Source organism: Podarcis bocagei (genome assembly GCF_964188305.1).
Source record: "Podarcis bocagei genome assembly, chromosome: 2".
In the NCBI taxonomy this organism is placed as follows: Eukaryota; Metazoa; Chordata; class Lepidosauria; order Squamata; family Lacertidae; genus Podarcis; species Podarcis bocagei.
In genome coordinates, this window is record NC_138126.1 from 32066140 (window position 1) to 32092505 (window position 26366).

Below are 26366 nucleotides of genomic sequence, written 5' to 3' on the forward strand. Positions count from 1 at the left end.
TTATTTATACCCTGCCCATCTGGTTGGGTTTCCCCAGCCACTCTGGGCAGCTTCCAACAAAATATTAAAAACAGAATAAAACATCACACATCACATCACACCTCATTCCATTGTATTTTAATGTTTTAATATTGTATTTTAACTTTGTTTTTAAGTTGTATTTCAATCAATCTGTTTTTATATCTGGTGTCAGCCGCCCTGAGCCCGGACTTGGCTGGGGAGGGCAGGGTATAAATAAAAATTTATTATTATTTTTTATTATTAAAAACTTCCCTAACAGGGCTGCCTTCAGATGTCTGCTAAACGTCAGATGGTTGTTTATTTCTTTTACATAGGAGGGCGTTCCACGGGGCGGGTGCCACTACCAAGAAGGCCCTCTGCCTGGTTCCCTGTAACTTCGCTTCTTGCAGTGAGGGAACCGCCAGAAGGCCCTCGGTGCTGGATCTCAGTGTCTGGGCTGAGCGATGGGGGTGGAGAAAACCTTCATTAGGAATAGCAAAAGCCTCCAACTTACATTTTACATTTCCATGTGCAGAAAAATGTATTATCTTATTAAAACTATGTAAACTTGTGGACTTGACAAATATATTGTGTGTGTGTGTTATATATTCACACACACATATAGCATAAATGTCATATTTATGTATATAAAATTAATAATGCTGTGAAATGCCCTGAGATCCTGGGATGAAGGGCGGTGTATACAAATTTAACCAATAAAATAAAATTAATACGAACGACAGCAATAATAAACCACCGCACCCTTTTGATCCAAAGCACCAGCCGTGGCCGAAGAACATATACCGGGCCACACTCAAATCATCCACCGCGACCTCTGCGGATTATCTCCTCAGAGCAGCGAGCCACCCGCTTGGCGAAGAGCCGCGCGTTCACTTCAGAACTACGATTCCCGAGGTGCACTGCGCGGGAGTCCCGCGGCTGCGACTGGGGCGGAGAACGCACACCCAACCCCGCAGAACGCAGACGACACGCACGCGCGCGCGCGCAGACATATTAAAACTACAACTCCCAGCGGCGACCGAGCGCTCGCCGGCCAATCCGCGCTCGCGAGCGTGCGGCGTGTCTGTGAAGTAGGGCGGGCGGGGGAGCCCGTCCTTTGGCGGAGCCGACTGGAGGCCGCGCTGGCGGCGCTCTCGACGGGAGGGTAGCCGAGGAAGGCAATAAAGGGTGTGTGTGTGAGAGAGAAGCTTCGGCGCCCCCCCCTTCTTCTTCCTCCTCCCCCCCCCCCTCAGCCTCGTGGTGGGCCCACCCACTCACCCTTCCCCTCGCCCGCCCCGCAGAATGGCTGCCGTGGGAGGTGGGCGCAGCTGGGCCGGGCCCTGAAGGAGGATGGCGTGGGGCGGGGCGGGGCGGGGGTAGGTGGGCGCGCGAGGTAGTCCGCGAGGGGCTTTCGAGGCCTGGCTGCTGGGAGGGGCCGGGCAGCAGTTCCATTGCAAGGGTATTGCGGGGGGTGGGGGTGCACCAAAGTGGGGGGGGGCCGTTGCTGATTATATGTGGGGGGGGAGTCTTTGTGAGATTGGTGTTGTGGGCTGCTATTATTATTATTATTATTATTATTATTATTATTATTATTATTATTATTATTATTATTATTATTATATTACTTGCGAAGTCCAAATGTGCTGGGAAAGGTTGTCAACTTAAGACGCATCAGCGCCCATGGCACTTCCTTGTGCTGTGTGTGTGTTATTAGCTGGGTATAGACAAGTGTGGGAGGTGTCAGCCAAGAAGCCTTATGCACGTCCCCCCTATTCAGAAATAGGCCCCACTGTGCTCACTAGGGCTTTCTGGCAGGTAAGTGTGTGTGTGTGTGTAGGTTAGCAGCCCCAGTTAGTTAGACAGGTTTTTAATTCATTTAAGCATTCGTGTGTGTAGGACGGAGGCAGTTTTTGAATCGGATAAGTGGCCCTTGGGTTTTGGGGTGGGTGTGGGTGGGGTCTGACTCGCCACAGTTGCCATCTTGGAAGAGGGATCGCTTCCTGTTGTGTAGGAAGGAGGGCTGGGGGTGCTGGGGTGGTGTAAAATGATAATAATTAGAAGAATCCTCTCCAAACATCTCTTATCTCTGGCGCGCACATGCCAGTGTCTGTGAGCAACAGGGTCTGGATTTGGAGGATGTATAGCTGAAATGCATAGGACTTTGTCAATATGCAGTGTGTCTGTGTTATGAATGTACATGTAAATTGAGTTAAGTAGCTTGAAGGTATGTTTCCTCTGTAGGGTCCTGGGGTATGTGGAAACAGGGAGGACCTGGATGAGGCAATTGGTGAGTGCACTAGATATCATTAAATGATTAGACACTTATCTGAGGCAGTAGATGAATTCACTATCAAATGCAGAATTCCCAGATACATTTCTTAAAAAATAAAATAAAATAAATTGCTGCTAAACATGAGAAACCTTTGTGAGTTAGTTCTTAAAGGCATACCTTAGCCATATCTATGTGTAAAAAAGAAGGCATTGTTCAGTTATTGTCAAGAATCTACAAAATGCGGTTGCCATAGTTGCTTGGCAAGCATTATCAACCCCAACCCCCAACTATATCATGAAGATTGGCTGTGATTTCAAGCTGCACTTTCTGGGCACGTAGAACACCTTCCAAACTGTCTCCATTGTTGGATGGCTTTCCAAGAACAGGCAATTGTGGACTCATGTTAAAGTTCTGTCCCACTTTTTGAAGAAAAAGGCTCCCAAAAAGTCAACAACGTTATTACTTGTACCCCGCCCATCTGGCTGAATTTCCTCAGCCACATGTGGTATTCAAGCAATACAATATAGCATACAAATTGACACCAGCCATCTCCTTAAAATATTGAATGAAAAATTTGCAAGGCAGAGAGATCTTCCCAAAAACCAGCCCTGACCCACAAATGCTGGAAGAGATCAGGAATAAACTCTTCAGAGGCGCCTTGTAGGGGTCGATAGGGCAGAACTTCAAAGACTGAAAGTTTGTGTGAGTGGTTGTCTCAGCAGACATAAAACTTGGGCAGCATAAGTCAGTTACTGTGCAAGAGATAGGTAAAGTACCATGTAAGAATTCTCAGACTTTATAGTGGAAGCAGAAGTATCTAGATTAAGAGTGTTTTGATAGTAGAATGGGATTTGTAATATGTTTAAATACCCAATCTTCCCCTCTGGGAATTCTGCTTGCTTTGTTGCTTTAACAAAAGGTTGCTTAATTGTTACTTTTCTTGGCACTCCTTGCAAGATTTTTATGCTTGGTTGTCTTTTTTCGTTATGTACTAATGGTTGTGGCATAGATTTTAAAGATAATTAGATTAAATGCAATTTATGTCAGTTTTTTTTAGATCTTATCACAGAGGTAAAATGCATAATAGGTCTTTCAGGGCTTTTATTTTATTTTTGTCAGTTGGTTACAAACATTAGCCCATTTCCAATCCATATGAAGTTTTGCTCTAGCCAGCATTGAGTGGTGATAAATCATAAGCAGGTTTGCTTCCTCAGTACAGAATTGTTTCTCATAGTACAGAAGTGGCATATGATTAAAGCTTTAATTATGAACCAAAACTGCAAATCACTTATTACAGCGGTACCTCAGGTTACGAACTTAATTTGTTCGGGGGGTCCGTTCTTAACCCGAAACCGTTCTTAAACTGAGGTGTGTTTTCACTAATGGGGCCTCCTGCTGCTGCCGTCGTGTGATTTCCATTCTCATCCTGGGGCAAAGTTTGTAACCCGAGGTACCACATCCGGGTTATCACAGTTTGTAACCCAAGGTGTTTGTAACCTGAGGTACTGCTGTAATACATATCAGGTTACATATGTTTCAGGTTACAGACTCCGCTAACCCAGAAATATTACTTCGGGTTAAGAACAGAAATAGTGCTCCGGCGGCAGCAGAAGGCCCCATTAGCTAAAGTGGTGCTTCAGGTTAAGAACAGTTTCAGGTTAAGAACGAACCTCCGGAACGAATTAAGTACCTAACCCGAGGTACCACTGTACTCTTAATGGGTTGGATACTTGTATCTAAGCATTTGGAAACTCTACTAATACACAGAGAGCTCTGACTTGGAGCTAAAGATGAAAGAGGAGTAAGGTAAGAAAACCCAACTCTTGCTTCCAACCTTATAATCAGGCTATCTGTTTTCAATAAATATGAGGAAGACAAGCAAACATAATGCCTGGGGAGGTCTTATTATGGCCTGTTGGGGTTTTAAAAATGTATTACTTCTGCTGCACTTAATACAAATTCCTGATTTTGGGGATTACAAACTGATACCATTACATCAATCGCCTTGCCCTAGTATTAGTTGCCTCAGTACTAACATCTTATCCCTGTCCCCAACCCCCCTTTAAAAAAAATTAGCAGTGCAGGAGCTAGGAACATGGTGTCTTTGGCTTTGACAGAAATGCTTAGTTTGGCATGATGAAGGAATTAGTAGTTATTTTAAGTTTAAGAAAAGTCAGGGCCAAGGTTCTTGTTTCAGCATTCTACTTTTAACAGTGGCTGTTCAGATACTACTGGGAAGTCCAGGGACAGAGCATGAGTACAACAGAGTGCAAGGTTTATAGAGATTAAGCAACTGGCCGCATCCCCCATGGAAATTGATTATTTTCGAGAAAAGGCCCCTAAGCATCAGTTGAGTTCCAGCTGCTGCCAATCAGTAGACAATACTAAGCTAGGTGGACCATTGTTTTGACTTTGTATAAGGCATCTTCCTGTGTTTATCAGTCAGGTGTTTAATTCTGCTGATCTACTTCATTAGTTACATTTTCTAATTCTGCTGATCTACTTTTTCAGTTACAATTTCTAAGTTCTTCCGCTTATGAAGAAAAATTTTTTTTTAATGAAAATAGGAAAACATATTCATGACCTGGGCATTGTAAACAGCAAATGAATGAATGGTAGGGCACAGATAAATAATGCAGTCATAGTGAAGTGAATACATCCAGTAGATCTACATTGTTGTGGAGTCTCATAATGTTCTCATTCCCAAGTATATATTGTACAAGCTTCATTTTAGCTGAAGGCATGAGAGGGGTTGAGATTCTTGTTTGACTGCTTTGTGTAAAGTGATTAATAATTATGGAGTGATTTTTAAAAATTGTTTAGAGCTGTAGTTCTCAACCTTTTCAGACCTGGGACCCACCTTTAGCCCAGACATGCATTTGGGGACCTTTTCTATATTAAATTTGTACTGTGGTAGCTCTAATTTTGTACCCACCTTAGGTCAGATGAATGTTACTAGATCCTGTTTCACCAGTAGGGATGGGTGATACCTTGTTTTCAACATCACAATATATCACCAGCTAAATTTCATGCTATCTCCTGCCAACCTAACAGTTCGGAAGCACGCCAGTGCAAGTAGATAAATAGGAACCACTGTGGCGGGAAGGTAAACGGCATTTCCGTGCGCTCTGGTTTCCATCACGGTGTTCCCTTGCACCAGAAGCGGTTCAGTCATGCTGGCCACATGACCCGGAAAGCTGTTTGTGGACAAACGCCAGCTCCCTCAGCCTGAAAGCGAGATGAGCGCCGCACCCCATAGTTGCCTTTGACTGGACTTAACCATTCAGGGGTCCTTTACCTTTTCACTTATATCATGATATATACAGTGATGGAGGGTGTTGTCCCTGCGGTGGCAGAGGGTCTCGCCATACCTCCCTGCATCAGTGGAGGGTGTGCCCTGCTTACCCGTAGCAGCAGCAGCGGGCTTTGCTGTGCCTCCCTGTGGCAGCAGAGGGTCCTGCTGTACCTCCTCGTAGTGGGTGCACTGCACTTCCCTGCAGCAGCTGAGGGCCTTCACCAGGCTCCCTGGAGTGGTGGAGGAAGTAGTAGATTTAATAAAAATATTAAATAAACGTCTATATATTATATTTTCAACTAATTTATGAGTAGTTTAAGTGATTTACTAGTCAAGTTGCATCTGTTTCCTCACTCAGAGGTCTAAGTGGAATCTGCATGCATGTCTCACTGAGTTAAACTAAACTTTTAATTTCCTGGGAGTAAACCCCATTGAATTCAGTAGGGCTTGCTTGTGAGTAGACACACATTTGCTTTCACTGCTTACTGAAAAATACCCTCCTCATCATTCTCACACAGTACCCAACCTCCCATTTCATCATAAGGCAGCCAGCTAAATCTTCTTCCCTCCATTCCCCCCCAGAAGGCCCCCTCAAAAGCCCCCATCCCACCAATTCTCCCTTTTTATCGGAGGGAGGGAGGGTAAGCGAGTCTCCTTTACATTCAGAAAAGCACCCTTCTTAATATGGAAGAAAGCTATATAGGGGGAACCAACAACATAAACACCTCCAGAAAATAAAAATAAAAACTCTTCCTCTTTTTTTCACTGGTGAGGAAAGAAAGAAGTGCTTTCCAGTTCTTTGGTTACTTTGCCTCTTTGATTGTCTAACTGTGGAATTGTTTGCAGGCTCTGCATGATTAGCTGAGCTCTAGGTGGAAAGATACTGGTGAAGCTGAAAGAGTTTGCTGGTTTGCTGTGTGAGGGCTTATTGTCATTTTTATTGGTTAGGAGGGTGGAGGGAGAGAACAAAAAATGCTGGAGACAGTGCCTGCAAATTATCTGCAAAGTATGGTTCAGCTGAGCTACCCCATGGGGTAACTCTTCAGCTTTTGTTCAATGGTATATTGCCTTGTTGAAACACTTACAATGATGTTATTTCAATACAATTCAACATATTGTGATTTATTGCATAGTCCTGTTCACCAGCTGAAGATTACTGGTTCATAGTATCTGATTATATGGGAAGAATGGACCCTGGTTTCATTCAGTGTAAATCTGAACCCTAAGAACTCTGGTGTTCTGTGGGGACAGGATGAAGAAGATGTTTGAAGCGTTCCTCTCTGAAATTTTTGTGGATGGTTAAAATTGTAGCTTTCAAAACAAAAATGAGATTTCATTATTATAGAGCACCTTTAATTTTTAAATTTTTTTGCATGGCGTAGTATGTTCTTAATGCCTGTTTTGTTGGTCGTTCTGTAATAATGGAAGTTTAGCCCTCTTAATTAATCCTATTATTAGATGCTGATGTGAGGCAACTCTGGCATGTCCTTAAAAAGTTGTAGAAAATTCATCCAGCCCATTCTTCTCTGTTGAGAAAGTGTCACTATGTCTAATATATAAAACAGCTTTCAATTCCAGTTGGTGTGGTTATTGGAAGTCTGTGAGTGTTTCAGTTATAGATACACTGGGATAAGTACAAAAACACCTGAGGTGGGTTGCAAAAGTCGCACTGCTACCATGCAAATATGATTTTAAAAAATTAAGAAAGGATTGCCCAAATTTAAGAAGAAATGAAAGTCCACAATGGTTTCAGTTATTTCAGTACAGGAATTTAATTTTAGAAAATTCACAGAATAGTACTTTGAAGAAACCATTTGCCAACCTTTGAATTGCTGCTAAATCAGTGAAGTGCTGATGGGTTAAGAAGCTGGTGTGTTACTAAATTTACCAGAGTTCGCTTTAAAACAAGATGTGTGGTTCGAATGTGGCACTAAGCTGGGATCACTGAAAAGTGAAACTTCCAAAAGTTGCAGTTCTTGTTGTATCAGGGATGTGAGTGGGTGGGAGTGCAAGGCTGATGCTTTGCTTGGGCTTGTTCATGCTCATCCATGTAATGTTAAACCATGGTTTAATGTGTACTGAATCTCTTGCCTAAGAGATGTATGGAATTCTACCACAAGGTGACTGATGAAAAAAGAAATCTGTAATGCCTAGTATGTGTTGTAGCTTGTGTGAAGTCTTGGGAAGGCATCTTAATAATCTGTTCCTGTCTCCTTCAAGGTGTAAGAACTAGTGTTCACAACGTATAAAATACGACTCGTTTCTTGATCCATGAAAACATGCAAGAAGATTGCGAGTCTTCTCTTTTTACTCTGTGCTAAGTTTTTATCTGTTTCAATGTTTTACCAGAACCGAGCAAGTTCTCACAAATATTGAATGGCACTCCAGTTTCAAGCACAGCCAGCGTTGGGATGGATCCCTCCCATGCTTGTAGCATTCTCCAGCAGCTCAAAGCAATGTATGATGAAAGACAGCTGACAGATATTGTGGTGGAAGTAGATCATGGGAAAACTTTTTCTTGTCATCGGAATGTTCTTGCTGCAATCAGTCCTTACTTCAGGTACATTTTGAGAGCAATGCATTGTGTTAATGTTCCATTCATTATATTTTAGCTGTTGCATTCAATATTAATGTGCAGACAATCGTTTAAGGTTTAGGAATAATGGCAGTAGAAGTTTGTGCATTACAAACTTCTGGATTGATTAATCATGTTTCCATATCAATATGAAATGTGATTTATTCATTTTCACCAACCTATTCTCCAGGCAGATGTTCTGCTAACCAGTTGAATAAATGAGGTAGACTGTGGTATTATAAATGTATGAAGTATTGCTAATTTGCAAGAGACTTTACAGCCTTGGACATTCGGCCTTGTATTATGCTCAGAGTGAGGCCGCTATTAATATTATTATTATTAATTGAATTTATATGCTGCCCTATATCCGGAGGTCTAGTTTTGCCACTAGGGAAACGTATAGTGATCACAACTTAAATGTTCAATCTGACAGGTATGGAATTGGCAAAAAAGAGGTTGTATTCAGTACTTGGGTTGGGTTATTTAGTGTTGACTATGTAATGAATACATTGAAAAGAAAAAGAAATCATTGACAGTTTTTGCTTAAAAGTAATGAGTTTCTCAGGCAATTATAATTGGTTGCTGGTGTAATGTGATTTCAGATAGGTTGCAACAGTGAACATAGCCTTATTTCTTTATTTATTTTGATTTTATATCTTGCCCTTCTTCCCAAAGGCGAACAAATACACTATTTAAAAAATATTGCACATGCTTAGAAGAATGGAACTATATTTGCTTGCATTCCAGCAAACTTTGCATGCCACTGTGTTATGCTGAAGAATGGAAAGACAGTAGCCTGGTTGACAGAAATCATGCCTAGGCTTTGTTTATGGTGCTAAGTTGTTAGGTCATAGCACATGAAAAAATAAGGCTTCTGACTGAACAGCAACAAACATAAACCAAGAAAAATATGCCAAGGGCTGCTTTCCGTTAGGGAAAATAGGGTCTCCTCCTTTGTCCACCAAGCTGTTCTACCACTCTAAAAGTCTGGAGAAGGTATATCCATGTAAAAAAACAAAACAGGCCTAAGATCTCTGGCCAGTTTCAGGTTCTGCACCAGTGCTACCACATTTCTCTCTATCCCTTCATGGGTTTGTCACTGAGCAAAACTGCAGACAAACAGGAATGCATTATTCCTGTCCAGTCTGAAATTGCTGATGAAGGAAAGGAGATGAAACGAGGCAACTGAGTAAATGGGGACCATGTAAGTAAAGTACAAACTATAGAACTCTCCCACTGCACCCAAGTTCCTATTTGGTATTTGCACCATTGGCTCTTTGTGCCTGGGAAAGTTTGTCTACCCTTAAGTTTACTATACCAATTTTGATTTGAGAGCTTCCCTTTCCCCCTTTCTTCTTTTTGATCCCTAATAAAGAGGTATGTAGCTGGAAGCCTCTTTTCTGTTTCTTCCCCTTTTTGCCCATTATGTTGAAACAGACCAAAGTAAACAGTTTCAAAATAAGATGACTTTAGGCAATTTCAACAAAGCTGAATTATGCCTGCTAGCTCCTCCTACAAGAATGTTACACAGAAAATCAGTTCAGTCCATTTTTACCTCCTTACACTTCCTAGCTCAAGGAAGTTGTGGGTATCCTCAGTGGAAGAAAAATGGCAAAACTGGTTCTTTCAAGCCCCGTGAGTATTTTATATTGCATCAAAACTAATCCAACTTGGAACAGTAGAATCTGCTTGTATTCTTAAGAACTTTATTAACTTAATCGTTTAAATCAGGGGTGGGAGGCTCTTTTTCTGTAGGGTCATTCACTGTGCTGAACCTAGGCTTGGCAGTGTGGGTGTGGCTGCTTGTCTATGATAGGCAGTTACTCTGGTCATGTATGTAGTTGTAGTCTGCTATTGCAGCTTCACAAAGTTGCATTGCTGCAATATGCAACTATAGCAGAACATTTAATTCATTATCACAGGAGTCAGACTATTTAGCATGAACTGCTGGGAACAGCAACGTAGGTGGTATATAATATATAGCTATTCACTGCAGTGGTTGCAAAAGAAACCTTGCTTGCCTTGTGTTGCAATCCCTGCCCTGAGCAATAGCATGCGTATTTGTATACCACCAGTGGATGGTGGCTCAATAAAAGTCAGAAGTCTGTTCAGTTGTCTGAGTAAATTGTTTGAGCCAGCAATGTAAGATTTAGAAATGTGTCTTGTGTTCTACAAAAACCAAACTGATTAGGTAATTGCTAATACAAAGGTTAGCTTACTGTTGGCATGTTAACAGTAGTTCCTTATAAATAACTCTGCACATTTTTGTTTTGTAGATCAATGTTCACTAGTGGCCTTACTGAGAGTACCCAGAAAGAAGTTCGGATTGTTGGTGTTGAAGCAGAGTCCATGCATTTAGTACTGAACTATGCATATACCTCCAGAGTAACACTGACAGAGGCCAATGTCCAAGCTTTGTTCACTGCAGCTAGTATCTTCCAGATCCCTTCTATCCAGGACCAGTGTGCTAAATACATGATCAGTCATTTGGATCCTCAGAACTCCATTGGAGTGTTTATCTTTGCTGATCATTATGGGCATCAGGAACTGAAAGTGAGCTCACAAGATTACATTCGTAAAAAGTTCCTGAGTGTCACCAAAGAACAAGAGTTTCTCCAACTGAGGAAGGACCAACTCATAAGCATCCTGGACAGCAATGATTTAAACGTTGACAAGGAAGAGCATGTCTATGAAAGCATTATAAGATGGTTTGAACACGAACCCAACAAAAGAGAAGTCCACTTGCCGGAAATTTTTGCCAAATGCATCCGCATGCCCCTGTTGGATGAAGCATTCGTAGAGAAAATTCCTCCCATGTTTGCACAGGCTATAGCCCAAAACTGTGTACAGAAAGGAGAAAGTAGTGCCAATGGCTATACCCAACGGCTTGGAATGACTGCTTCAGAAATGATCATCTGCTTTGATGCTGCCCACAAACACTCAGGAAAGAAGCAAACAGTGCCTTGTTTAGATTCCGTCACAGGGAGAGTGTTCAAACTATGCAAACCACCCAATGATTTGCGGGAAGTGGGGATTCTTGTGTCTCCCGACAATGACATTTACATTGCTGGAGGGTACAGACCAAGCAGCAGTGAGGTCTCCATAGACCACAGGGCAGAAAGTGACTTCTGGATGTATGATCATTCAGGCAATAGATGGATCCCTAAGACTCCACTGCTTCGTGCCAGAATAGGCTGCAAACTGGTTCATTGCTGTGGTAAATTGTATGCAATAGGTGGTCGGGTGTATGAAGGTGATGGGCGCAACTCCCTGAAATCTGTGGAGTGTTATGATGGCCGAGAGAACTGCTGGACAGCTGTCTGTCCAATGCCTGTAGCAATGGAGTTTCATAATGCTGTGGAATATAAAGACAATATCTATGTTTTACAGGGTAAGATGCTTTGTGTCCCTGTGGTATATGTGTGGGAGCATCTACAAGTGGAACGTTTCACAGAAAAATTCTCATTCAGGCCTTTACTTCTGAATAACTTTGTTGAGGGTTATAGTTGTATAAAGGAAAGTTTCTACTTATGTCCACCTAAACTGTAGGCAAAGGGAAGTTAATTACTCGGTGACCTATGTATTGCCTGCTTTTTTATCTTGGTAATACTAGTTAATGCTAGTTTGTATCCATGGCTTAGCATTGGTTTGACACATACTGCCAGTAGTTATTACTTGATGGAGGAGAAAAATGGTATTGTGTGTAGTTGATGTTACAACATACTGCATTACTTAAGAGTCATGGTAGAATATACTGGGATTGCTGTCCACACCACAAAGTGAATGATTTTAGGAAACGTGAGCAGCGTCATTGACTGGGTCATAGCTCAGTGGCTGAGTACATGGCTTGCATGTGGAAAGTCCTAGATTTAGTTCCTAACAATACTAGTGAAAAGGACTTTGGGTAGCAAGGCTGGCAAAGACCTGTCACTGTGTGAGGACCTGGGAAGTTACTGTCAATCAGAAAAGACTGGTCAGATTAGGCATAAGCAGTGATGTGGGGGTGGAACATTTGCCAAAATGGACAATTTGTCAGAATTCTCTTGTGCTTAATTTTTCCTTGGAAAATATTCCATTTCATAAGTTCATTAGTAACAGTGATTGGATGCCAGTTGCAAATAAAATAGTCATACCTCGGCTCCTGAACACCTTGGGAGTCGAACGTTCCGATCAAAAACCATAAGTGAGTGTTCCAGTTTTCGAATGTTCTTTCGGAAGCTGGACGTCCAATGGGGCTTCCTGCAGCCAATCGGAAGCCGCGCTTCGGAAGTTGAACGGACTTCAGGAACAGATTCTGTTCGACTTCCAAGGTACAACTGTATTATACAAGTGTGGGAGTACAAAGTTGTTGGCTTTCTTTGTTAAATGCAAGTAAAACACTAAATTAGGTCACTCTCTAGGGCCTCAGAAAATTATCAGCACATATTATCTTATGCAATTTAGCCTAATTTGCATTGAGATTTTTCCTCCCAGAAACCTTGCATCACTGGGTATAAGGAAATTCTGGATCTTCTATGCAGCACTTGCCTCTGATGATGATGATTAATTTATTTATACCCCGCCCTCCCCAGCCAAGGCCGGGCTCAGGGTGGCTAACAAGCAATAATAAAAACAAGCTGAATGATTACAACTTAAAACAAAATTAAAATACAACATTAAAATATTGAAACATTAAAATATTAAAATGCCTAATTAAAATGCCTCATCGCAGGAGGAGAAGGAAAAGAAAAAAGAAAGAGAGGGAGGGAATAAAATTGGCTCCAAGCCAAAGGCCAGGCGGAACAACTTTGTCTTACAGGCCCTGCGGAAAGAAATCAGATCCTGCAGGGCCCTGGTCTCACGAGGCAGTGCGTTCCACCAGGCCGGAGCCAGAGTTAAAAAGGCCCTGGCTCTGGTTGAAACTTCCTTAGGGCCCGGGACCACTAGGGTGTTGCTATTTATGGACCTTGAGGCTCTCCGTGGGGCATACCGGGAGAGGCGGTCCTGTAGGTACGAGGGTCCTAGGCCGTGAAGGGCTTTAAAGGTCAAAAGCAGCACCTTAAATCTGACCCTGTACTTCACCAGGAGCCAGTGCAGCTTGAAAAGCACTGGGTGAATATGCTCCCATGGCAGAGACCCCGTGAGGAGCCTCGCTGCAGCATTCTGCACCCGCTGGAGTTTCTGGGACAGCTTCAAGGGCAGCCCCACATAGAGCAAATTACAGTAGTCAAGCCTGGAGGTGACCATCGCATGGATCACTGTGGCCAGGTGATTTCTGCTCCCACTCCCGCCCCCAAGTATTCTTTCTAATCTGTGCCACATTTTTCTAAGTTCATATGCACATTCATAAAAAAGGGTAGCCAGCAATAATTAGTTATGGATGGGAAGGAATAAACGAGTCATCCTCTTTGCTTGCCTATCTTCCATCCATCCATCCGATCCTTCTTATGCATATATACCCCAGTGCTGCCCCTACCAACAGAGCAGCCTTCCTCAAGTCACCAAACCGTTGGCTTAAATAGAATTGCTCTGTTTCAAATCACTTGGTAGGCTGCCTCTATAGAAATGGCTTTTAGAGTAGCCTTGTGATTGATATTGAAGCAAACCTAGTTAATCCAGGAAATCCCTGGATTTGGTAGGAGTGTTCTGGAGATTCATGGAGACCTATAATATAACAAGATGAGTGTGTGTGTGTGTGTGTGTGTGTGTGTGTGTGTGTGTGTGGAAATGGGATGGTGAAAATGGCTGAAATTAATAGTAGGGTAACATGCATCTGACATTTTTATGGGATTTGATGCCCCTTTCTAAATGGATCCACACTTGGCACCAGCAGTTTCCCCCTTTCCCCCCCTAGCTTTATTGTGCTGCTTCAAAGAGAGACAATAGCAGGGCAGGCAAAAAAAGGTCAGGTAGATGTATTGTAGCTTCCTTTCTGTCTTGGAGGATTCGTAGCACATAACATTTTAAGTCCCTATTACTGATAACATCTGGTTCAGTCCCACCTCTTCTGTACTCTAACATTATGCAAAGTGTTTGTAGTGAGGCGGTTCCTGTAGTGAGATGGAAAGGGTTGAAAAAGAAGCAGAATTCCTGGAAAATTGTGTTTTCCTATTACAATGGGGCTGCTGCCTGGGACTAGGCAAAAGACATTTAGACTAATACTTCTCATTCTTCCTTGACCTGTAGTATAATAATAATAATAATAATAATAATAATAATAATAATAATAATAATAATTTATACCCCGCCCATCCAGCTGGGTTTCCCCAGCCACTCTGGGCGGCTCCCAACAGATAAAAACAGAATAAAACATCAAATATTAAAAACTTCCCTAAACAGGGCTGCCTTCATACTTGGTCCAGTGGCCCTCTGGATGTTGGTTTAGCACTCCCATCATATCTGTCCATGGGCCATGATGAAAGTTAAGAGTGCAGACAACCTCCAGCTGAAGGTTTCCCATCTTTCATTTTTTAAAACTGGTTCTTAATTTCAAATAATAAAACATATCCATACAAGGAAAACAGAGCTTAGCGGTTGTACAGAAAAGAAAGAAAAATACCAGTTGATGGTTGCAGTTTTAGACGTTCCAAGAAAGGCAGTAATATGAAAGTATCTATATGGGGTTCCATGAGTAGATGGAGGATGAAAACCAAGTTCAATTGTCTTAACAAAGTTAACAAAAGGCTACCATGTTGTGTGGAAGGTGTGAGCCCCAGATCAATATTCCTTTTGTGAAATTGTTAATTTATCCATAAGCATGATGCCCCATACTTGGGTTCAAAAAGATTTGCATTTAAAGTAATTAGCTGCATTTAATAAATGGAGGATGAGGTCTTTATTGGTTCTTAATGTTCTTAATCTAGGGGGTAAAATAAGAAAGTAGGGCTAATTTTGGGTCTGGTTGCAGTGTTTGTCTCAACATCTGATTAATTGTTTGAATAACTTTTTCCCAAAAGGGAATAATTTTGGGGCAAAACCACCACATGTACTGGAGAGCAAGGTAAATTGCATTCTTGCCAGCAAAGGTTGGATGTGTTAAGATTTTGTTGTTGTTTAGTCGTTTAGTCGTGTCCGACTCTTCGTGACCCCATGGACCAGAGCACGCCAGGCACTCCTGTCTTCCACTGCCTACCGCAGTTTGGTCAAACTCATGATGGTAGCTTCAAGAACACTATCCAACCATCTTGTCCTCTGTCGTCCCCTTCTCCTTGTGCCCTCAATCTTTCCCAACATCAGGGTCCTTTCCAGGGAGTTTTCTCTTCTCATGAGGTGGCCAAAGTATTGGAGTTAAGATTAAGTCCATATAATCTGTCTGGGCACATGTACCAGTGATGTGCTTTTCTCGAGTTCTAATTGAGATGAAGCCAAATGGTAGCTTATTCCAAATTTGTTCCCAGAGTTTTTACTCTAAGTCTCAAAAATCTCTTTCCCATTTTAGTCTTCATGAAGTAAGAAGAAGGGTAGTCAATTGTGTGAGGATTTTATATAGTTGGAAGTTGATTCCCCTTCCCAGAGGATTGGTTGAGTTGAGTAGTTGCTCAAAACTACTTAAGCTGTGTAATGCTTGAATCCTTATATTTGGCTGATTTAGAAAATTTATAATGTGTATCTCCAACCAGCCACCTGGTATATCTCCCAATATAAAATTTATTTCTGGAGCTGTAAAGGGCTTTTGATAAATGTAGAAGATTCTGAGTTTATATAATCCCACTGTTTCCCACTTTTCAAATGAGCCTGATTTGGCTGTTGTGCACAAGGAAGAATGTTGAGTTCTTGGGACTAAAGGAAATCAAAAGGTAAATGTTTCAGTCTCCCATATGGTCAAATCTGATTTTAGAAATGGGTTAATAATGTCTTCTGATGTCGTCTTGTTCATTTTCTGATAAGGGAGTGAATGCATAAAGTCTTGACGTATCATCCTCCTTTTTTAACCATGGGACCTGGTCTGAGCCTTGTAAAATCAAAAAAATATTGTGTAAGTAAGGGAGCAAAGTCCTTACCTTTCTAGGTTAGGTATTGCTATACCTCCTCCTTTCTTGACTATAAAGGGTTTTATGAGGTCGTTAAGGTCTCTGGTTTGCATAAATAAAATTTAGTATTTTTTGGTCAATTAATTAACGTGAGAAATGAATTGCTAAGCTCTGAATAAAGAAAGATTGTGCAGTAAGAGCATCATTTTTGCTAAAGAAACTCTACCCGGCCACAAGAATGTAAACTAAGACGATTTTTTTAGCATTGTGAATTCTTTTATCAAGGCAGTAAAGTTCATTTTTTCTAGTTTTGATAGATTCTTAGGTATAATCACTTTCAGGTATTTAAAGTAGATATTACAGATATTCATGCCAGTTGTTTGTGCCAGTGCATTTGTAGGTTTGGCAGGGTGTACGTATACATAAACTCAGATTTGGTGAAGTTAACAGTGAATCCAGATATCTTGCCATATATAACAAGTTGGTGTATAACGGAAGGTAAAGAGGCTTCATAATCAGAAAGAAATAATACTATGGCATTTTTTCCTATATTGAGCAAATTTCACTTCGAATTCCCCCTCCCTACTGCAAAAAAGGGAGTCAAGAGATTTTATACCAGAGGGCAAGCATTGCTAGAACCCTCAAACTGTTGTGAAACTTAAACCATTTTAAAATTTGATGAGAACTATTTTATAGGAGGGTGTTGCATTTAAATGTCTTTCCTGTTCAAAATACTAAATGTTTTATTGCTGCAGCTCTGCCTGAGAACATGTCAAGTAATGGTTTAGACTCTAGAGGGCCTCTGAGCCTAAGAAAAGTGTCCTTCCTGCTGAATAGTCACACTTATGCAAAAAAGGTGCAGAAAATAAAACCTCTAATCAGACTCTTGAAAACCTACAAGTGAAATAATAATACTAATCAGTCTCTTTTCTCTGCCTGTGCTCTACTTAAATGCCACACAACTTATCCCCATTAGTAGCAGGGCTTTGCCAATGGGGGAACCTCAGGTTAGCAGGAGTCAAGAAATTAAATGAGATAAAGGGCTCACTTCAATAGGGAAACATTCAAAGGGCATCTACCAATGGTAGGAAACACTTGGAAATGTGGTTTACACAACAAATTGGAAAGTTTCTGACAAAGAAAGTACAGCTAGATCAGGCATAGGCAAACTCAGGCCCTCCAGATGTTTGGGACTACAATTCCCATCATCCCTGACCACTGGTCCTATTAGCTAGGGATGATGGGAATTGTAGTCCCAAACATCTGGAGGGCTAGAGTTTGCCTATGTCTGAGCTAGATAATCTTCATGTGTACTGAAAGCTAATTTGCCTGATTTTGATACAAAGAGGTTAGACCTTGCTGGAGAGGTGCTCCAAAATAGAGACTCTGGGTCAGTACCTGTTAACCTGGAGTATTTTGAACTTTCCCAGGCAAGTGGGAAAGTCACTATTATCAGTCTCTGTTAAATCTGCAGTGAAACAGCACAAAGAGACTTGAAATAAGTAGATGTAGAACAGAATAAAAAGTAAAAAGCTTGATGGAGTGCAAAAGGTTGATGTAAATGTCTTTAGAAAGCATGGTTTATCTTGTCAATGTATTAGCTTTACCCAAACTGTTATTGCACTGGTATTATTGATTGAAGTTGTTTTAAACTGTTTTCAATACTGTACTCTTTGCAATCTGTCCTGGGACTTTAAGGTAAAAGGCATGATTATGATGATCATAGAATCATAGAACTGTAGAGTTGGAAGGGACCACGAGGGTCATCTAGTCCAACCCCCTGCAATGCAGGAATATTTTGCCCAACGTGGGGCTTTAACCCATGACCCTGAGATTAAGAGTCTTATGCTCTACTGACTAAGGTATCCCAAATGATGATGTTGGTGGTGATATTCCTGTGAGTTTCAGCAAAATGCATGCTGTTCCAGGAGTCACATGTCTGAAAGTGAATTAATGTGGAAATCTTAACTGTTTTCTGCCAAATTAAGTTCTACATGGTGAAGTATGGCAGTGCACACAACTCAGATAGGTTTGCTATGGACAGCTCTCTGTAGTGGACAAAGCTGATAACTGGTTTTAATGAACAGCAGTGTTCATGGAATTCAGTAGTATTTAGGTAGCCCATTAAAGATTGTCACCTAAGTTAATGCAACTCACCTCTTAAATTGGGATAAATGAGTTTTCACCAGCATGTTTAATATATGCATAACAATTACTATTTTAGTTTAAATTTAACTATTTAAATTCAGTTTCATCCAGCTTCCTAGATAGTCAGAAAAGCCTATCTAGGAAATTGGATGGGCTGTTTTTGTTTTTTTTATCACTGTATGAAGAAATACTGTGGAACTTGTAGCCCTCCAAATGTGGTTAGATTCCAAACTCTCAACAGGCCTTGGCAGCATGGCTGATAGTTGGGGATGTTGAAGGTTGTGGCCCTCTGTTGTTGGGTTGCATTAGGTATATATTTGGATATCTAACATAAAAGCAGCATTTCTTGTGGAGTAACCATACACAAGTCCTATAATAATTGTATTTTTAAAATGCATTGAAAGTTTGAGACTCTTAAGCTAGGGTGACATTGTGATGAGATGTCCTCTGGAAAGCCAGAAAGGGAAATCTCTTATTCTGGACTTTGCCCACTGTCATTTTAGAGCAAACTGTAAGTTCTTATGCTTTGGTCTCTCTTCCTTTCTCTCCCTAGGAGAATTTTTTCTCTGCTATGATCCTCGAAAAGATTACTGGGGTTTCCTAACTCCTATGACTGTGCCTAGGATCCAGGGTTTGGCAGCTGTCTACAACAACTCCATCTACTATATTGCTGGAACCTGTGGAAACCATCAGCGTATGTTTACCGTAGAGGCCTATGACATTGAGTTGAACAAGTGGACTCGAAAGAGGGATTTCCCATGTGACCAGTCCATCAATCCATACATTAAACTCGTCGTCCTCAAAAATAAACTTCATTTGTTTGTCCGAGCTACTCAAGTCACTGTTGAAGAACACGTCTTCAGAACCAGCAGGAAGAATTCTCTTTATCAGTACGATGAAGTTACTGACCAGTGGCAGAAGGTGTATGAAACCCCAGATAAGCTTTGGGATCTTGGACGTCATTTTGAATGTGCTGTTGCTAAATTGTATCCACAGTGTCTTCAGAAAGTTATTTGACTTCTTCTGTCCCCAACCCCCTCCTCCTTTCATTGGTAAAAGGCCTTAGTACTTTGGTATTTAATGGTAGCAGAAAAATCTGTTTTTAAAGAAAAAAACCAATTCAATTCTGTCAGTATTTAATGTGAGCTGAAATGGTTGGTGGTTTGTTTTTTGGTTTTTTTACATGGGGATGGGTGCTCTTTAAAGGTTGCAGTGGGGAGAAGGGAATTAGTTTAGTTTCCTAATGGATGTTTTCCTGCGGTGAAAGGTGTGGGTTACGAAGTGCAATTATCAGCATTTTCTTTGCTAGAGTCATTTGATCATGTTTCAGAGTGACAGTTTGACTAAAAGCAAGAGTAGGTGGATTGGGGTAACGCAGAGAGCAAAATCTAACATGAATAGCTGAAGTGAAAAGAGCAAGTTTGAAGTGACTTATTTAAAATACGGGTAAAATCTGAGGCAATATCACTAGTTTGCTGTTTTAGATTCAGTGACACTAAATAGACAAGTTCCTGGTCCTTTTACCTCTTCCATATGTATAAAGGTACTGAAATATTTATGTTTATAAATTATGGTAGCTACTGCAGAAATATCAAAATTTGCAGCAGAACTTGAGCTACCACCTTGAAAAACGCCTCCATTAGGTGGCTCCTTTTCTGTGAGTTTTAGTGTGTGTCTACTCTTGAACTTCCAGTGGCATCAGAAGAACCATTTTCTGCCAATTAAATGTATAGCTTCAAAAGCAGTTGAACACATTGGTCACTCCATAAAGGGCTTAAACCCAATGGTGCTAGCACATTTTTAATACTTGTAAGTTTGAAATGGGTCAAATGGGACTGCTAATTTACAGCACTCCATTAGTATTAATGTCTCTAGTCTTAAGCATGTATCTTAGTGCTTTGTATATGAGCCTCTATTTTATTTTGACTTTATCTTGTGAAATTTGTTCTTGCATAGAATAAGGATAGGCAAAGTATTAATGTCTGTGAGTTTGGGGAGAGTTTTCCAGCTTTTAGAAGGTTAAGCGCTGAATGCACTTTTTTGTCCACCCTCCAGTAAGACTTAACAGTGTAGTTTGTGACATCTCTTGTCATCCATAATAAGTTGAGTTAGGCTGCACATATTTTCCCACTTACCTGGGAGTAAACCCCATTGAACATGGAATAACTTAATTCCACGTAAACATGCATAAGATTGTATTGTGTGAGAGCTGGCTGTTGGGAAAATAATACTGAGCCATCCTTAAAAAATATGGCATATTAACTCATCACCTTATGTTTCCTTCTGTTGCCGTTTTGGCATGTGCTTGTCTTTGCAGCTGACAAATTCTCATGAAACAATGGTTTTCCCCAGTCAGCTTAATGTAGAAGCAGTTCTGGCTTTTGCTAGTACCGTCAGATCCTTCTAACTGTTGCCTGATTTTAAGCACTCCAGTTACTTGTGGAATAATGTGAAAGTTTGCACTACTGAGCTTTCTTTGTGCTCCAAGGGTAGCCACTTTAGGAAGTCCAGACATAAAAGCTTTTGGAACAGAATAAGAATCTAGTACATTGGGACAAAAGCCCTGGTGTTTTAAACCATGGTTAAAAATAAACTCTGGCTTAATTGGAATGAGCACTGTGCCATTTCATTTGGTGAGCTCCTGCAGTGCTACTGGGAGGCAAGTTTGTCATGATGTCTAAACCTGGGCTGGTGGTCGGTTTCTCTCTAAACAAACAAACAATTGGAAGCCAACGTTTTGTTACTGGCTTGCTACTCCTGCTTTATTTTGGAGGAAAGAAAACAAGGAGCCTGTCTTTAGTTGTTATAATAACTCTAGGTTGCTTACCAGCAGCACCGTGAAAATGGGGGAAGAATAAAAGAAGCACTGCATTAGCTCCATGTACAAGCATGCTGCTCATTTATGTTAAGCCATAGTTGATATTTTTCTTTTACTGGCTTAATGTCAAGTACAGACCAGGTCTAAGAAGACTTTCGAGCTTTTAATTTGGAGTGACTAAGGATTTGTTAACATCTCTTTAGGATCTGAGCGTTAATAGTAGACCTCTTACTGGCGATACCTTGCCAGGGAGAACAGGTTGAGGAGCATGGTTGCTCAAGAATGAAACATGCCCTGCTTTCATCTTGATTCAATTTAAGTTCCACTTTGAAAGATGGTGACCGGCCTTATACCCAAGGATGATAACTATTTCTGACTTTATAGATAGGCATGTCAGTGAAACTGTGGTTTAAAGAGATTACGTTTAGAATATTCAGTAAGTATCAACTTGCAATCCCCAACTCGTTTGTGCTAACATGATCCCACTTGAGTTTGTACGTTTTAAATCTTGCACAATACATTGAACACAACTGTGAAACTGAAAGGACAATAAAGCCTCGTTCTGTTACATACCTCATCTTCCAGAGATTCAGCAAGAAGCCTTTTGTCTTTGGGTTTCTTTATGTACTGTGCTCGAGGTACAGTGACCTGAACATAAGAGACAAAATGTGCACATCTGTCATGATGTGTTTATATTTTTTTCCTCATTGTTGTCTCTCTTTAACAGCATTGAGATGTCAGGCTAGTAAACGATATAGGCTGGGTAACTAAAAAGCTAATGCTTTTCTTCACTTTTCTTTGCAAAAGTTCATAACTCTACATTGCCACAATGATGCTTAATCCGTGGAGTAGCAGTGCTGCAGAACTGCGTGCAAAATAGTCTGTATGCCTACAGCATCTAATCTGCACCTTAGTCTCTGTGTAGCCAACTGGAGATGTGAATTGGTACTGCAGTGTGTCTGAATGGCTTAGCAGTTTCCATTCAGCACGACAAGGCTGTCTTGTGTGCCCATGCTATTAAGAAATAGCGATGGAAAAAGAATGAAGGACAGTGAAATGTTCCCTTGATAGTTTAAGATGAAGCCAATGCTTCAAATGGTAAGGTGCAGTCAGTCTAATGCCTTAGATGCGAGTTCAGGTGCTTCTCTAAAAGGCTAAGGCTTCGATGTCTTAAGCATAGTTGCTGTGACTAAATTCTGAAAGAAGTTAATGGTGGGGATGCTGTTCACACATATCCAGTTGCTTTCACATATTTAACTTTTCTTAATCCTTAGTTGGCTATATTTGCGCTGTTGTAAGCCTCTTAGCTGCAAACTTTCTGAAGCACCCTCCCATAAAAGTTGTTAGTATTTTATTTTTTACAAAGAAGGTGTTATGTGTCTTTCAAAAAAAAAAAAGTTCTGTTGAAAATCTTTACAAGACTTGTTGCTGCTTTTTGACAATCTCCTGTATTTATTTAGTAGAAATGTCAATCTCACTTGAAATTTTAAAAAAATAGTTTAAGTTAGCAAATGACCCTGTCATGTGATGTATAGAATATGCTGTGGTTAATTCTACAGTAGGTTTGTTCTTAATTTTCATTTTTATCTGCACTAAATACAAAGATCTTTTTTGTCTAACCATTCACACTGGGGGGTTGGGGGTTGGTCGTAGCGTGCTTGAAAGCTAACTCTTGAATTTTTTGCCATGGGGGTGAAATACACTGAGTCTTATGCATGAATAATTTAAGCAGTTAATATTAACCAAGACATTTTAGTTGTTTACATGCTTCTAAATTATCTAGTGAAAATTGCCAGTATAAAACTTGCTTTTTAAAAATTGATTTTAAAATGAACCCTGCACAGCATGAGAACAGACAGCAAAACTGTAATTGTGCTAAACTCTGCAGGGCTATGTTTGATCTATCTGCCCTTTTTATTGTTCTTCTAGCTTAGCTTCTTGAGACATTACTTTTCCATTTTAAATGCTTTTTTTTTTTTTTTTTTGGAAAACTGGCTGGAAAAACGATCCAAGTTTTATTCCAGAACTTTTTGATTTGAAGAAACACTCCGCCAAGTGCTTTGCCTCACAGAAATAAAAGCGGTGCTGTGTGGTGGTAGTGCTTGATGGGCTGCCCCTCTACCCAACTACAGCTGGCTTCGTTGTGTGTGCAGTGCATGTAGTTTGCATAATATCAAAACTCCTTGTGTTCCAAAGCCTGTTTAGAATTGACATCAGAAGTTCAGTGCTCAGGTATGTTAGTAAGAAGTACTGTAGTCCTCTGAGGGCAAATGTGTGGATTTTTTAAACATTTTGCCATAATTGCACAACTTTTGCATTTTTACTTAATGTCATGTTCATTTTTCTTATAATAAACCTGTTCAAATATGATTGGTTCCGGTGTTTTGTTTTTATTGTTTTGCATGAATATTGTCTTAAGTTCATAGCACATTTCTGGAAGGCTGTGGTCTGGTATTAAAACTGAGCATTCACATGTGGGTGGTACTCAACAAAGTTCTGTTAGCACAGGTATGTCCAAAGTCCATTTTGGAGGCCTAATCCAGCCTGCTGGTCGATTTAATCTGGCCCCCGTGGCAGTATATGTCCTGGGGTAAAATCCTTTAAAAAGCTCAGTTTGGTCGGCCCTCACACACGTTCACTTCATCAAATCTGGCCCTCTTTGGAAAAAGGTTGGGCACCCCTGTGTTAGCACAATGACTGTGCAACACAGATTCCCTGTGCCCCCTAAATTTGTTCTGGGGTTTCCCCAACACTCTGGAGCCAAGGGTGGAGAGGTAATTCCATTTTGCAACTAGGTATCCTAGCACCAATGTAACTGCTTTGTGGCATCCCATAGTTTGGTTCCTGCAAGCTGCACTGTTCCCTTCCCTACCCTCTTTCCATTCTAGTGTTTGAAATCTTTTTCACAAGCCTAGTAATGACGGCACCCCTTAGTTAAAATATAGAGGATTGCCACTGCTGCGCTAAGCAGAAAGATTTAGATAACTTGGTTGATGCCAGCACAGCTCTGCTGAGGAGTAATCACTCGTGAACCAGCCTGTGTACTTCAGGGCCAAACTGCTTGGTTTTCTGTAATTCTTCCCCACCCCACTCCATCCTCCTAAGTTCAGAAAGCTGTATTTGCTCCAGGCTGCTGAGACCAGCTTCAATAGGTAAAATTTACCATACAGAATTTGCCCCTGGGAAAAAAAGCCCTGAGCTCCACGTTACAGCTTCCCATAGCTGCTTTCTTAAAAATAAATAAAATAACATATCCATCTGACTTTGGATCATATGCAGTTTGATTCTAAATACTTGCCCAAATAGGAACATTCTGCTTTGCTTCTAGGAAGTCAAATCCTTTCTTCTCACTCTCAAGCAGCAATGTTCTATATACTCATGATATGTCTTTACAAGCCTTACTGCCCAGAGCCCCGGTTTGGGAAAAGTCTGGGTCTAATAAGTATAATAATAATAATAGCTTAAGCAGCATCAGGAGATTTTTAGCACTAAGACTGATAGAAGAAAGTATAAGGGTTGATATCTGCATGTTATTGTTGAAAAGAGCTCTGCATGTCCCAGCCTCTGAATAGTATTAAAGATAACACTAGGGTAAAGGTAAAGGGACCCCTGACCGTTAAGTCAAGTTGTGGACGACTCTGGAGTTGCGGCACTCATCTCGCGTTACTGGCTGAGGGAGCCGACATTGGTCCGCAGACAGCTTTTGGGTCACGTGGCCAGCATGACTAAGCCGCTTCTGGCGAGCCAGAGCAGCGCACAGAAACGCTGTTTACCTTCCCGCCGGAGTGGTACCTATTTATCTACTTGCACTTTGACGTGCTTTCAAACTGCTGGCCACTGAGAACAGGATGCTGGACTAGACGGGCCATTGGCCTCAGTAGCAGCCAGTGAGAGTGGGGGTGGAGGCGGGGCACCATTGCTCTCATGCGTCCAGACACAGTGTGTCATTGGCGCTTACTGGAGGAAGAGGGGAAAGCTGTGGGGTGCATGGCTCTGTGCACAGTGCCAAGTTCTCCATGCCTTGCCCCCCCTCCTTGCAGTAAGTACCAGCAACAAACTGTGTATGGAAGCTGGGAGAGCAGCAGTGTCCCATCTCTGCTGCCCCACCAGCCGCTTCTGATTGGCTTAATTGATAACAGCAGGCTGGTCTTACTTGGGCAGGTTTGGGGATGTGGTGTCCATCTGCTGACTGTCATTTAGCAGGCTTAGTGATGATGTATTCAGCATGTTTATGAGGTGCACACCTGTGCTTTACTCCATAGTTTTGAAAATCCGCAAGAAAGCTCCCTCCCTTCGTACATTTCAGATGCTTGCTCAAGCTTTTCCTCAATCGATCTTATACCAACTTACCATAAGAAGAAAAAAAAGAGGAGTTTGGACTTGATATCCCGCCTTTCACTCCCCTTAAGGAGTCTCAAAGCGGCTAACATTCTCCTTTCCCTTCCTCCCCCACAACAAACACTCTGTGAGGTGAGTGGGGCTGAGAGACTTCAGAGAAGTGTGACTGGCCCAAGGTCACCCAGCAGCTGCATGTGGAGGAGCGGAGACACAAACCTGGTTCACCAGATTACAAGACTACAGTGGTGCCCCGCAAGACGAATGCCTCGCAAGACGGAAAACTCGCTAGACGAAAGAGTTTTCCGTTTTGGAGGTGCTTCGCAAAACAAATTTCCTATGGGCTTGCTTCGCAAGACGACAATGTCTTGCGAGTTCCTGCTGGTTTTTTTTCCTTTCCCCCCTTTTTCTAAGACGCTAAGCCGCTTATCAACTGATCCGATCAGCAGATAAGCCGCTAAAAGCCGCTAATAGCGCTAATCCGCTAATCCGTCAATGGGCTTGCTTCGCAAGACGAAAAACCGCTAGACGAAGAGAATCACAGAACGGATTCTTTTCGTCTTGCGAGGCACCACTGTACCGCTCTTAACCACTACACCACACTGGCTCCTGTAGGCTCCACAAGCAGGCTCCTGTAGATTTACTCAGCTGTGCTACTTGTTTCCAGAACAATAAGTACCCCCTGCAGAGGATGCATTGAAAACTGTGGAGGGAAATGCTTTAAATCCCTCTTGATAGCTTTCACTCAAAATGTGTGTCGTATGGAAATGGCCCTATTAAGCTAAAGTTTGGGGAAGGTGTATTTAACATAAATCCATTACCCGATATTATTCACAAAATAGTCAAAGTTGGTTTTGTGATTTAACCCAGGATAAAACCTCTCTTGAGTTGAGCTTTCTTGGTTCATACCAGGGGTGGGGGATCTTTTGCCTCCACATTCCCTTCTTGGCAAGCTTTTCAGAGCCGTAACGTCA

At 41.4% G+C, this 26366-nt stretch overlaps 1 protein-coding gene and 1 long non-coding RNA gene across 7 annotated transcripts in view; one reads left to right on the forward strand and one right to left on the reverse strand.

The window, feature by feature from the left end:
- Positions 1–1347, reverse strand: part of LOC308581689 — a 31812-nt gene extending 30465 nt beyond the window's left edge. For all 3 annotated transcript variants that reach the window (XR_014005160.1, XR_014005162.1, XR_014005163.1), the window contains exon 1: positions 1279–1347. This is a non-coding gene — a long non-coding RNA (uncharacterized lncRNA). The remainder of the gene's footprint in view (positions 1–1278) is intronic.
- On the forward strand, positions 1060–23427 carry KBTBD8 (kelch repeat and BTB domain containing 8). Of its 4 annotated transcripts, none has more exons than XM_081184150.1 (5): positions 1060–1188; positions 2242–2287; positions 7917–8127; positions 10419–11533; positions 18793–23427. In XM_081184150.1, the coding sequence occupies exons 3-5, from the start codon at positions 7979–7981 to the stop codon at positions 19254–19256; spliced, it is 1728 nt and encodes a 575-aa protein (XP_081040276.1). In that variant the 5' UTR covers positions 1060–1188; positions 2242–2287; positions 7917–7978; the 3' UTR covers positions 19257–23427. The 4 variants fall into 4 exon arrangements, with proteins under 4 accessions (XP_081040276.1, XP_081040275.1, XP_081040277.1 ...); XM_081184148.1 differs by lacking the exon at positions 1060–1188 and adding an exon at positions 1646–1815; XM_081184149.1 differs by lacking the exon at positions 2242–2287.
- The last annotated feature ends 2939 nt before the right edge of the window (positions 23428–26366 follow it).